Below are 14,513 nucleotides of genomic sequence, written 5' to 3' on the forward strand. Positions count from 1 at the left end.
AAGCAACAGCTGCAAATGCAGCCATGTTTCCTCTTCTCTCATCAGCTCCCTGGAAAAAAACACCATTTCTCATAAGAAATACAGTGTTCTTCCTCCCTTCTCCAAACATGTCTTGGAGGTCCTAGTGTATAGTATCTGCCCATTTATATTGGGTTTGAATCTCACCAGTCTGTAGGAACTCAACAGCAGCAGTGCAACAATGTAGACAAACAGAAGTTATCCTTCTCTTTCCACTACCACCTTTTATTTTTTCAAGTCGAGGTGTGGCTAACCATTGGTCATCTGCCCAATTCAGTCTGGCAAGCTAATGATGCACAGCATGGGTGATAACACAGCTCATCTCCATTTTCACAGGCATGAAGGATAAAAGGTCTAGTATTTTGGACAACCCAAATCGGGACAAGCCAAAACCTGACTATTCAGTGCAATTTTCAGTTGATAAATACCTCGGAGATCTCCTCTATCCTAAAACATCTTTGGGCAAAAGAACTTTTACAGTACAACGCTTCAAAATGTAGGAATAAAATTAAAGAATTATTTCTGTTCTGCAGTGTAACATTGAAGATATAATTGACTACTGAACTATGACATATAATTTTGCGTTAGGATTTATAAGGTCAGAATTCTAACAAAAGCATTTACATAATTCAAAAGGTGACAAAAATTCTAAAAGTGAGTAGGGTTTTATGTATAGGTACATGGGGATGGTTTTACAACCATAATACCATGCCTTTATAATTGCAATGGTTTTTGTACATTCAAAAATAAGTTGATGCTTTAATTTAATTTTATTGTTTTTTCCAAGAATATCAAAGGGTAAATACAACACTTTTTTTTTTTTTTTTTTTTCTTCATATTTTTGTGATCCCTTTGGGGCAGTACCTACACTCCTTTCACAGGACTGAAGCTCTAGAAATCACATACAACCACCAAAGCCAAGGAAAGCAGCTGATTCTATACTGTGATCTTAATCAGAGCCTTACCACCTTTTGGGGAATTCAGTGGGTGTTTCAACTGAAAGATTTGGCTTTACCCAGTTATCTACTTACATTCACAAACAATACTGAGTCAATCACTTTCGATCTCAGCTGTACATGACTAGCTAGTAATTTCCTACATTTGTGACATACCATGACCATCTTTGATGCTGTTAAAGTTTGTGACTACACAGAAAAGCACTGGCAAGTTGATAGTGAATGACCCTTGATAAGTTGTTCACCAATTGCTTGACTTTGCTGTTCAAGTTTATGCTATCATAGCAACACAGACAGCATATCATTCTCTGCTGATTTCATTAAAAGAAAACGATCCTGTCTTTCGGTTAAAAAAAAAAAAAGCTGTAACTGTTGAAACAGCATGCACCTAATAAGCTACTTCTAAATCTGTCTCCATCATTTCAGACTCTGGACTAGCAGAACAGAGCTTGCAGAATCCTTCTCAAGTAAGTACTGCTTTCTCTTAACAGCATGTCTGTTGGCTTTTGTTGTGTTGTGTTGTTATACATTTAAAATGTATAACAGGTAGTAAAGGAGTCTTCAGCATGAAATTAGTAGTGCTGCAATATGACAATTGAGTGCCTGCTTTAAACATGAATTAACATGCTCTGTTGTTTCATTTGGCAGACATTACTGTCTTAAAAAGGAAATAGTTAATACATTAAGCTATAAGACAGCAAATTATATGGATGAAGCTTCTCAAAGCTGCAGTGGCTGCAGTGCTAAAAATCTAATGGAATAATTTATAATTGACTATCATGCTAAGGTTTTTAAAAGTGAGTTATGTATCTTTTATTTGCATAATCCATATCATAGAATTTGATTTCATCAGGACTGGAATATATATCCTGAATATGCTACTGGTCATTAAGTATGAAATTAGCAAAATCATTTCTATCTAAAAGAGAGGAAAAAATCATATAGTGGCATTATTATAAATAATAAAGTAATATGTACACACTAAAACTACTTCAAGCTTGTATTAAATCCTGAAGGAAAATATTTGTAATGGATGACTTTTTATAATTATGCACAGTATTAGTCAATCATTGTTAAACTCAACAGAGTACAGACAAAATAACTGTTTGCATGAGAAACACAAATGCATGTCATTTGCCAAAACAAACAGCACATACTGTCGCATGCTTTCTGCAAGAGTATTTAAACAGCTCTGATAAACATGTCTCTTTAATCTAGTGAAATCGGGTGGGGCTATGGGAGTTGAAGGGAAAAAATAATCTTTTGCTTGGTGTTTGAATTGCAACTGTTGCAGCACAAAGGAGTTAGGAACAGGCAATCAATGAGCCTCCCTTTACAGCTGATGTGCAAACACATACACACCCACATGCATACAATAATTTTTTCCCATTTACTCCTAGCTGCTTAGCACCAGTTCCCATGACATACAACTCTGATTAAAAACACACAGGTGTGCAGCACTCTGCAAAAGTAGCTGTATCTGAGACATTACAGCTCTGATGGTAGTATCTTGGAAGCTTTTATCATAAATATGCCTTATACCTCCAAATAATATTATTTACCACAATTTTTATTGTAGGGAAAAATAAGTGATATAAAATCAAATTGCTTAATTAACTTCCACAGAAATCTACCTAGATACTTCCATTCAAGTTATCCATCTCCCAACATCCTATGACAGCAGAAGTCAAGAAATTACCATTTGTTCCTCCCAGTTATTTTCAAATTATTCATAACAACACATTTTAAAGCACACTGCCATGCCAACTCATTTGTATGCAGGCAAGCTTTTTTAAGCAAACTTTTCCAGGACATATTGAAGCATGGAACTGGAACAACCATTTCCTTATTTACTGTATAATAGAAATAGAAAGTCTTTGGCAGATTATGCATACAGAGAGATAAAGAACGAAAGTAGAGATAACAAAATTAGTGTTTGTTATGGTGAACAACAATATATATTTCCTTTGCAAGCAACAATGTCTCCTAGGGGCAGTTCTGAACAGACTAATAAATTAGAGGCCAATAAAGGGAAAGTCTAGACTGAAATCCCACAACCCTTCCCAAAGTTATTGCAAAATTTCAGGAAAACACAGGATGGTTATAACATGGCGAGCAAGTACTAAAACATGGTACCTTCCTCCCCCACAAGAAAAAAAGAGACATTGGTGGGAAGTAATTCCACTAATGAGCTTTGATCCTTTCCACAGCTATTAGTAGCCGGCCAAAAGAGGAAGCAACCATCAGTAATTATTTCTGAGACAGACTAGGAGAGTGAGGAGGGGGAAGAGGGTTGCATTTGCAAGACCTCCAAGGAGAAGTGGTGACTTCATGATCAAGGAGATGGCATTGCTTAGAAGAAAAGGTTCATTTCTTCCTTATCCTTTGTGATTGCCTAATTCTCTAAGAGAATGATCCTAATGAAATTTCACAAACCTGTTACAGGCCAATTGTTTTTATGAAAGTCAAAGCCTCCAGAAATTTGATTCAGTACAAAGAATTGAGTTTTTCAATGTGCTCTTGAACAATTCAGTCTATCACAGGATTTTCTAATTCAAATAAGCTCATTGGACAGGAAACAGAGAGGGAGAGAGAAGTAGAATATCATAGGAACATCTTATTCCCTTGTGGTTTATGAATTTGACAACAGTTTTCCTCCCAGTCCTCCCAGTTAAAATTTCCTCTATGTTTAACATTTGATAAGTAGAACTACAGATGACATAAAAATTATGAGAAAAATGTTGCTGCACTGAAAGATCTCTACAGTAACTCCTGGAAGCATCACTAGAGTGGACTTCGGGTAGCCTGAATTCACTAGTAAGGTGGTGATCTTAACTGGCTTCAGAGACAGTAAGGCCTTGCAGAGTGTGGCTCAAATGTTAAATCACCTAGCATCAAGCTAGGATTGGATTTAAATGAAAGAAGATAAAATGGTATCAACAATATCATTAATTTCAAAATAAAGCAGAATTCAGTGGGTGGGAAATATTTTCAGTCCACCTACCAAAAACAGAAACACATTTTTTATTCTAAGACTGATTTTCCATGAGAAACTTATTCCATTCTTCCATTCAGTTTTCCTCTCTACTCTTTTAATTTGCCTTATGTCTTTTCTTTCTCTTTTGCTAAACAGTAATAATAATCATCATCATAATAACAATAACAGGGCTGGGAAAGAGTAAGAGAAAAAGGGAGAGAGAAAAAGGGTATATAAAATTTGGAAAACTACATGATACTGTTATCCCACCTCAAAGAAGGACAGAATTAAGAATTTGACACTTTCCTGAAAACACATACATTAAAGCAGTAGTGGAAGCAACTAAGACTCCTCATCTGTACTCTCAGAAGGATCAATTATTTTGCTGGCTGTTTTCACCAAGTGACTACAAAGTGAACTGGAGACACTAAGACAGAGTCAAATACTAGTGTAATACAGATGACATACAGCTCTACCCATCCTACAGCACGGCTACAGAGAAGGCACAGAGTGTGAAGAAGAGCTCATGGAACAGCTGGCTAAAGCAGAAGCTGAGCAAGAAAAAGAGGATGTTGCCAGAGGACAGAAAGCATTTTGAGGACTCATTGACAGTCAAGGTATGCAGCCGCGGTTGGTCACTAAGCACTAATCTGATAAAGAAACTCTTATTCACATATGCTATTGTTTTCAAGTAGCTCCATCTCTCTTGGCTGAGGACAACAATCTCTCAGGCAGGTGATACAACAAGCTTTTAGTGCTAAGTGCCAACATGGAGAAAATGCTATCATGTATATGATCTAAAGCTCAGCCTCACTAGACCACAAATCTGTTCTCCGTAGATCAGCCTTCTTATCATTTTGTATTCCTCTCTTCAAGGTAGTCCATTGTCTGAACTGTGGATAAATAAAAGATCACTTAAAACCCTTGAAAAAAGATCACAGTCTACAGCTTCACTTCTCTGACTCTTCTCAGCAAGAGTAAAATTTGTCTTCATGGGAGGCTGAAAGGGAAAAAGTCCCTTGGGAATTAAGGGCAACCAAATGTCTTATCATCTAACACTACAAGTCCCTGGTACATTTCTTTGAGGAGCTTTAAATATATACACAACATGTCCACAGTGTACTTTTCTAATGCTAGGGAGCAAATCACACAAAAGCCAACAGCTTACAACTGATGCTAATGATACACTAATGGAAGGTGCTCTGATAGTGTGACACTGGCTATAGTAATAAGGGCCTGTGTGGAATGGAAAGTGTCTTTTATTTTCTTGTACTGCTCCCCAAAAATAATTTTATAATTAGTTTATTAAAACATGTTCAGTTTACATTTTTTCTCTCCCTTAATCTGTAATTCGTTTTTAAACTATAAATAGAGCTTGCATGTGAAGCGGCTGGCTGGCTCTAGTCGTACTGCAGCTGTAGCATTTGTCAGAGCACAGTGACTCCATTTTCAGGGTGGTGCATGAGCTATGCTAAAAAACATCTCCCTTTCCTCTAACATTCAACACTTTTTACAAGCTTAGCGCAGCTTTGTCTAGCATGCAGCTATAAATTAAATAGATCAGACTTGTGACTGCATGCAAGGAAGATGGCACCACCGTTTGTTGCATTGTCTTTGGTCACTCTGTATTTGCAAGACAGATAAATGTTTTTCTTAGCCTGATGGGATTAATGGGAATTTAGAGGATTTTCAATCCTTTAAATCTTTGGATTTAGATTAGAAGTTGAATGCAAAGACCATCCACAACACAGATTCCTGCACGAATGTCTCAAATGTCTCTGGTCTGAAACTCACCACAGTACCATTTCAAGTTCTTTTCATGCCACTAAAACCTACCATTTTTTAAAGAATCCAGACTGATATAATGCTGGCAGCACTGGCACAATTATTTGTCATTACAAGATATAGACCTATCAACAATCAATAGAGAAAGGAAAAAAATATAGAGAGATTTTTAACTAATTGCAATTAACAGCCGCACAAAATAAAGAAACCAAATCAAGCTCTCATTTTACTGGTCCTGAATATGCCTGGATCTTACACAGATAGGTTAAACGTCTACTGGAATTTTCCTTAGGACTGTGCAAGGCTTTCAAGGAGAACCAAGTGAGGTAAAATGACTCGAAGCAATGCTTGCTATGTCGTCTGTCCAATACAAATAATTTGCTCTAAAAAGAAAAAAAAAAAAAGGTAAAGATAATGTTTAGTGAAATGGATACTTTGCTGTGTAACAGCTAGCACCTTAGAAATAGACATTATTCCCACTAATTTGGAAATACAATATATTTTCTGGAGAACGACAAAACGAAGCAATGCTCAGAAGTTTTTAAGGCAACACTGTCTTGCTGAAGAAATTGGGCTAGGCACTCTTGTATTAAAAGCTAAGCATTATTTAGAAAATATTAACATTTCTTAAAAAAAAAAAAAAGAAAGAAAAGGGAAAGGAAAGGAAAGGAAAGGAAAGGAAAGGAAAGGAAAGGAAAGGAAAGGAAAGGAAAGGAAAGGAAAGGAAAGGAAAGGAAAGGAAAGGAAAGGAAAGGAAAGGAAAGGAAAGGAAAGGAAAGGAAAGGAAAGGAAAGGAAAGGAAAGGAAAGGAAAGGAAAGGAAAGGAAAGGAAAGGAAAGGAAAGAGGGAGAGAGAGAAGGAGAGAGTGAGAGAGAACTTCCAAAGGCAATTCAGTCAGAGAGGAACACCTGTAATATTTAAAGGGATGAATTTAATTGTAAAGCAGAAAGGTCAAATTAAATGCTCCAAAATGAACTGCACTGAACTGCATTAAGTGTATGGTAGTGGATAAGATTTGATAAAACTTTCATTAAAGGCAGGAGGGAAGAGGGTATTTGAGCAAGAATGGGCACTGGAACACTTGGATATAGCTATTTGGAGAGTGGACTATGCTTGAAGGACTTACACAACTTTGGATAAACTGAGGACTTTGAAATGAATTGCACTTCCTACCAACTCCAGTGTGCTTGGCTCTAGTGCTTAGGCAGTGTTTCTGAGCAGTGTAAAGGCTGGCTGAGATCTAGCAACAAAGTGACTTAGAAGAAATGAACTCCACTGTAATGGAAAAAAACTCACCCTTTGCTGAAACGTGAACTGCACTGTAATTTTTGATGAACTGTAATTTTGGATGAACTGTAATTTTTGATCCAAAATGTTGGAGTCTACTCACTGGAAACAAAATGCTCTGGAAACAGCCTTAATTGGCTAATTGGAGTTAAAATAAAACCCAAAATTCTGTTTAAAATCAGATTTACACTCTTTTCTTTTTCTTTTTCAATTAATAACCTAACATTTTCTTATGAATCTTGGAATGTCAAAAACCCTTAGATTTGATTATTTTTAATGTAAATAATTTGCTGAATATCTTATCATTAGTATATCAAAATGCATATTTTTAGATATATAAAAGCTTTGCACACTTCTTTAGTACTAGAACTGTTGAATATTGTCTGCTTTGACCCAAAAATGAGCATATCTTCCAGAGCTCTACACAAAGAAACTTCCAGTTGTCATAACAACCTACTGCAGCTTTTTTTCCTACATGGTTACCTTGCATTTGCTTTTGATACTATTAGCAAAAATTAAATCTTCAAAAGTTTTAAAATGGGGTTGCTATTAAAAGGGAGGGGGATATATATATTTAGTTCCCACAAAACTCAGATTTCAATTTGCAGTCTTCAGACAATGGTCTGTAAAGATATCACTTTGCATCAATTCTTGATTGAAAGTAACTCTGTTATGCTCCATTTTTAGACACAATATGCAGGTTTCTAATAATGTCTCTGTAAAATGACACTTAGAATATAAATAAGCCTAAAGTAACCTTTAGAAAAATCTTTGTATGTTTTGCTATGTAACAAGTTTACTAGACAGGTCTCTGAATGCCTCAGTCTTGTCAAATGAAATACTGACTCATTATGAAAGTCTCATTTAAGCTGTGATCCTAGCTATCATTCTGTTACAAAGGTTTCAGATTCAGCTGTCAATTAAACTAGGAAGGATTTGTATTGCTTTGCTTACATTCCTATGTTCATACTAAAATAGAATAGCCATTGCACCACACAAAATTACAAACTGGATGTACACGAGTCCCTGGAACTGGTTCACTTACTAATTTTCAGCATGTCGGTCTTGTTAATATTTAGAAATGTCGATTTGATCAGGGTTTCATCACATCAGAGAATGTACCAATGCAGGGAAAAAAACAGTCCCTTCCTAAATTTTAAGGACAGGTAATGGTGGCTACAAATGAAAGTGCAGGTGTTCATCAAAGGTCAACTAGCAAGTTAATGGAAGAAATGCTTACAAGGGTTGTGTTATTTACAGTCAAATCTGTTGCTTAGATCAGACAGTTTTCTATTAACTTGCACAGACATACTGATTAATTCCAACAGTTGTGCTCATCATTTCTGAAATAATGGAAAATTAATGCATTAATTGTTTTTTTTTAAGATTATTTTAATGTTACTATGGCAGTTTTAGAAGAACTCAGAAACCAAGCAAACATCCACCTAGGAGAGGCAAGTTGTAGCAAGAACAGATGAATTTGATTGTTAGTACAGCTTCCTGAAGGTGTTTGTTTCAAGAGTATAGCCCAGACTACTGCAGCAATGCATTACTATTCACAGACATACCTGCTTGCACTGGAAAGAGGAATTCTCTTTATCATCAATGTCTTCAAAGAGATTTAGATATATAAGGCAAAATAATTTTAACGTTTTAAAAAGTCACTTAACATATGGAAACTAAATCAGCAACATCAAATCATTACAAGAGTTCAAAGTCTCAAACACCCAGATTCTTAAGCATACACTGCTTTAATATTCAGATACTTGATTAGCATATGTGACTAGTGGAAATAATTTCTGTGGTTCATGTACTCTCCAGACCGTATGTTGGTGAATTAATACTTAAGACAGACCATTGTAAAGACAATATTACTATCAACTTTGCTAACATCTATTGCAGTCAAGATTTAGAGGGGTTCACAATAAAAGATCTACATCATTAATTTTCATTCCAGCCATGCCTTATTCAGGCAAGAAAAAATCTGTCATTTTGCAGGGATGGCTTTAATTTTTTGGTTAATAATTGGTAATTAGATCAAATGCCAGGGTCACCTTTTCCCAACTGGTTAAGAACATATGTCTAAAGTCATTAGGCAGAAATCATCATAAGAAATAGGAGAAGCATTATTAAAAACCCACAAGTGTTATATACTCTACTTTGGTTACCTATAACATACAGCCTGACATTTTTCATATTGTCTTATGACATTTCAAAGCAAATGGCTTCATTCCTGACAATAGAAAAGAATTATATGAGCCATTTTTGTTGGCTGTGCCAAAGACTTCTGTCACATTCACACCTTAAAATTTGCACATATGCAACGGATAGCTGAATTTGTGCTTGTAGTTAACACAGCTTTGTTCATGCACAAATGGTCCCAATCCCTCAGGAATAAAAAAGCTCTTCTCCAGATATGTACAAGCTATTTCAGATCCTGGCTCAAGAATGAGGTTTGCTCTGTTTCTGAACAGACATATTAATGAACTCCATTAAAACTGCAGAACTCACACTTTGCCAGGCTCTAATGGATCCTGGAAGAGAAACGTTCTGACATGCATTAGTACAGAGCTTACCTCTTTGGGGAATCCTGTTTGCATCAGTGAGTAACCATAAGTTTGCAGAAAACTGTATTAGGACATACTGAAAAAGCCCTAAATTCTGTCTTTACAAGAAGAGAGTAGTGCACTATTGTTCTGTGACTGCATTGAAAAGGTCATGAAAATCTTTCTGTTGACAACAGAAAGCATTTGCTAGCTCTTCATATTGTCACCATTTATGTTCAAGTAAAAGGGGAATAATTTCATCTAAACTAAGACTTTATGCGTTTTAATCTACATTGTCTCTGTGGTCAGGATAATATTTGTAACATGCAATGTTACAAAAACATTGCAAAAATATTGCAAAAATAAAACTTGTAACATGCCAAGTCCCATAGAAAATATGGAAGCATTTCAGAAAGTAATTCCAGTAAAAGCAATTGATTTTTGATGTGTTAAAAGGATCTTCTTGTCCCCCTGTTATTTGCAAAATTAATGCACTTACTATGTTAATTTGAGAGATTCGCAACACTTCAGCAGCTTTCATGAACGATGATTTAAATGAGTCCTGGAATTACCAACGTGGAGACAATAAATTATTTGCAGTGGGCAAAGTGACTTGTAATGAGGGAACTAAATACAATATCTCTTTCAAAAGCTCATGGAATTACATTTTAACTTGAACTGCCATTGACCTGTCAGCTTTCACTTTTTTAAAAAGTATCAACGTATGATACTTTTAAACGTGCTCCTCACTAACTTTATCCCCTTTATTGCCACCTTCTACCACACCTCACTCCCTTCCAGGGATTCTCCTCACATCTTCTTGCCCCACTGTTTAAGGCAGATCATTCAGGTTTCTTCTTGTGATCCATTTCTTTTTTTCTGTCTCCATCCGCTGAATTGCATAAGTTGGAAAGATGTCTGATTCCCATCAGACAAAAAGGGTTATATCATAGAATCACAGAAGCACAGAATGGTTTGGGTGAAGGTACCTTAAAGATCACCCAATTCCAACCCCCCTGCCATGGGCAGGGACACCTTCCACTACATCAGATTGCTCAAAGCCCCGTCCAGCCTGGCCTTGGACACTTCCCAGGATGGGACATCCACAGCTTCTCTGGGCAACCTGTACCAGTGCCTTATCACCCTCATAGTAATGTATGTCTTCCTAATGTTTAATCTAAATCTTAAATGTATCAGTCAGTTCATGTGTGATCAGGATGCTCCAAACTTTCATACTGATCGTAAAGCCAAACTATAGCCTTTAACCTCACTTAAAGCAGCCTTTATATTCCCTCATGAGTAAAAATAAAATAAATAAATAAATAAATAAAACAGAAATTCTGCACTTCACAGTTCAGATTTGCCTGCCTGTAAAGAATGAGAAGAGCCTCACATGAAGAGTTGTGGAAACAAACATCATTACCACTCCAGACTCATTTATAATGCTGAATTACTGAACCTTGCTTTGGTTCAAACCTTTAACAAATTATGTTAGAATGAAAACAATGGCAAGAACAAGCAGGCAGAAAGTGTGAATCACATTCTCTTTTTGCCTTTTTGGGTCCAGCAGACCTGCCACTAAGCTTTGTAATAGAATAGAAAACACTAGCAGCATTAGGACAATATAGCATGACCTTCTCTACTATTGGATTTTAAAAAGCCCTGAAACAGAACCACCCCAGACTTTACTTAGTGAGAATTGATTTACATCATGGTAGTTTGGTTTCCAGATCAACAGACAGGATTATATCATATGCTGCTTTGGATCAATGAAAGCCCATGTTCATCCACTAAGCATTCAATACCCTGGAAAATTTGCATGTCCTATAGATTCTGTTGATTAGTATGGCTAATTAAAATTATGAGAATGCACTATTGATCTAATTATGAAACATATGCATAATTTGGGATGCATATGAGACAAAATGTGGTGGCTGCACTATTATGCCTTTCAAAGACATGTCTGTTGCCTTACAAAGTAGGGAAAGATTTATAGGAATGTCACTGTCATTGACGCCAGCTGACACACCAACACAAAAATGGAGTCATTGTCTAAGGGCTCCATTTCCCCTGTTAAGCCAGAGGCTGCTGTACTTGGAAGACCAGTCAAACAAGAGGGGGCTGGCAGGGTGACTGAAGAAAGGGCATGTTGTGCATCCACCTCTACATGTGTGCCAGAAGCAGGAACTGATGTGGAGAGGGAAGTCTCTGGAGATTTGACAATGAACAGTTACTCAAAACGCTGCAGCTCCAGCGAGGATAGCTTTGAGTTACACAGCAGCACAAGGTCAGAAGCTAAAAGCTTTGTTAAAAGCAAAAATAAGGATGAAGGCTATCGACCCCATCGATCAAAGCATTGTCAGAAAGGGGGTGAAAAATCCCATGGACTGGAACACTCTTCTCTATATCCAGCAGAAGGGGGAAACGCCAGCCAAAAGCTCCAGAGGCAGAAGACAACACACAAGAAAAGCAGTTCCTCTGCATCTGACTTGAGCTTGGTGAGTCAAGGATCATCAAGTTCACTGTCTGTCGTGGAAGAAAAAATTGAAGCTAAACTCAAATTCTCTCAATTTATTAATGAAGTTACTTTCAGAGTGCTTGATCCCATGAGCCTGAGGTCATACCGAGCTGCTAAACTGAAAAATACCTTTCCATCTGGTGTGAGAAGCCTAGATGATTTACGTATTAAGAGAAAGTCTCCTGAAAGCTGGAAAGAGAACATTTTAGTTGGGAAAAGCAATCAAGAAATAGATTTAGACAGTCTGAAAAGTGACGACATTGTGGCTGGATCACGAACACGCAAATTAGAGAAGTCCTTGTCCCTGGATGCAGGTCCTTCTCTCGGGTCGCTTGGTAATGGTGCTTCATGCAAGACAAGATCTGGCTTGCCTGTAGAAATTATGATTTCTCAAAGCAAAGAAATGCCAGCCACAAAATCCGCATCTCTGCCTAGAAGCACAAGCATGGTGAGCTCTCTCTCAAATCACTTCTTTCGGTCATGTGTGACAAGTACTTGTTCATTAATGTGACTATTTGAGAAGTGCTGCTGTCTGCCTGGGTGGGGTCTTACTTTGTACACAAACTTTTCTGCAGGGTGAAAAAAAAAAAAAAAGGAGTGTTTTGTAGTAGCTGAAGAAATCAACTGTAGGGTGTATGAGGAAAAGGAAAGATAGGATACACCTCCCTATTCCTTTCCAGTCCTTTTCCATTGGTGTCTTAACAGAAGACTTCACGAGATCAAGTAAGAAAGGTAATCAATTTATGCAGAAACTCCATTACCAGGTCAGCTCTAGCTAACCGGTCAGGGCACCCTCACAGTAAAACAGTTTAGCCTGCAGAGGGTTCTGTGACAGACCACTAAGGCAGTGAAGGTCAGCAGGTTAGAACTTGCTCAGGTATCTCTGCACTCAACAGGCATGTTCAGTTAGTATATTTAAATACCAGTGAGAGCTCTGACATACTGAAATTGTTAATAAGGTCTCTGGGTCTGGAGTTAATACATGTCATCTGATAACTTCTTTCCTATTTTTTTCCCCCTGAAAATAAATACATAAATAAATCTTAAACTGAAAAAGAAAATAAAGACAAATTGAAGCTTTCTTCTACAATCTGGCAAAAAAAATATATTTATTTATTCTTATGAGATTCTTTGTATGGTTGAGGAAGGGATGTTTACATCTATGAAAGGGAGTGAAGGGAGATTGCTGTTCTTTGCTTGTATGGCACTGTCAGAATTCCTGAGCTGCCAAACCTTGAACTGATATGTTATTGTGCCTCTAGAACAACAATTGTAATCCTGCTGGAACAGCTAGAACAATAAAAGTCAAGGTACTGTTATTTAAAACTATACATTTGCACATAGATGTTCCTAAAATGTGAGCTTCTATATCTCCATTATTCTTTAAAAAGTCTAATCAAATTTAAAAACAAAGAAACAAAAAGGTGTCTGTTTTCACATAGGATTACAGAAAGTGGGAGAACGTCCCAGTCTTAAGAATTTCATGCAATTTTCAGCAACCCAAGCTTAGGTTTATATAGGAAGTCCATGGATATTTTAATTATCATTTATCAATGATGGCCAAAGGAAGAAGAGGTGGAAGTTAATGTAACACAGAGAGAATTTGCACACTGTGTTGCATCTCCGCTCCTCAATGGGGTCTGTTCTGCAAAGGGGTCAGGAGGCTCCAACCTGAGCCTATGGCAGGCTACAGTTTTTCACATTTCAATTAGCCATCTGTCGGAGGACCTTTTCCAATGGGCTTGCTCACACTACATAAATGAAAATGTCCAACCGATAAAGCGCTGACTAAATAGTCCCAAGTAATTCCAGTCGAGTAAGGTAGGCATCACTCTACTCCAGTTTAAGCATCAGACTGCTCTAAGTCTAGTCATTTAGATTAAAGACACTAGTTACCAAACCTTATTTCAACAATGCCTCAGATTGCAGAGCTCAACATAAAAAAAAAAAAAAAAAAAAAGGAGGAAGGGGAGGTAATGAAACAGAACATGTTCGGCCACATCTAAAAATTCATGTCTCCCATGTGCAAAAACTTTGACTTCAATGCAATTTATTTAGTGCTCACCTGAAGCTTGCCTAGTATAAAGAAAAAGGATAAGTGTACTAACAGCCTTGAGTGCCAATATTGTAAAGATATCTAAAAGGTACTTGGTTATATAATGTTCATTTTAATACATATATAAAACATTGACTAATTTTTTTTTTCATGTGTTAGTTGCCAAGTTATTATTAATATGTAGAAGATAATCTTTGAGAGAAAGAAATAGATTAGGTTACATTGACTTAGATATAAAAAGAGGATAGCAGAAGTGTAACAACACAAGTCCTGAAGAGCATGAAAGAACTTGCTTGAAAGTTTGAGGTTAAGAAAGTTTAAACTGATAAAAATGAAAAGGTGAGTTAGAAGAAAAATGCTGTGACACTGC

At 36.8% G+C, this 14,513-nt stretch overlaps 1 protein-coding gene across 3 annotated transcripts in view; it reads left to right on the forward strand.

The window, feature by feature from the left end:
* Positions 1 to 1,195: 1,195 nt before the first annotated feature.
* Positions 1,196 to 14,513, forward strand: part of BEGAIN (brain enriched guanylate kinase associated) — a 161,948-nt gene continuing 148,630 nt past the window's right edge. For 2 of the 3 annotated variants that reach the window (XM_072038292.1, XM_072038295.1), the window contains exons 1-2: positions 1,196 to 1,441; positions 4,439 to 4,568. In XM_072038292.1, the coding sequence (XP_071894393.1) occupies positions 4,521 to 4,568 (48 nt within the window). In that variant the 5' untranslated portion in view covers positions 1,196 to 1,441; positions 4,439 to 4,520. The remainder of the gene's footprint in view (positions 1,442 to 4,438; positions 4,569 to 14,513) is intronic. The other variant, XM_072038294.1, reaches the window with a different exon arrangement.

This window comes from Anas platyrhynchos, chromosome 5, assembly GCF_047663525.1.
Source record: "Anas platyrhynchos isolate ZD024472 breed Pekin duck chromosome 5, IASCAAS_PekinDuck_T2T, whole genome shotgun sequence".
NCBI classification, from domain to species: domain Eukaryota; kingdom Metazoa; phylum Chordata; class Aves; order Anseriformes; family Anatidae; genus Anas; species Anas platyrhynchos.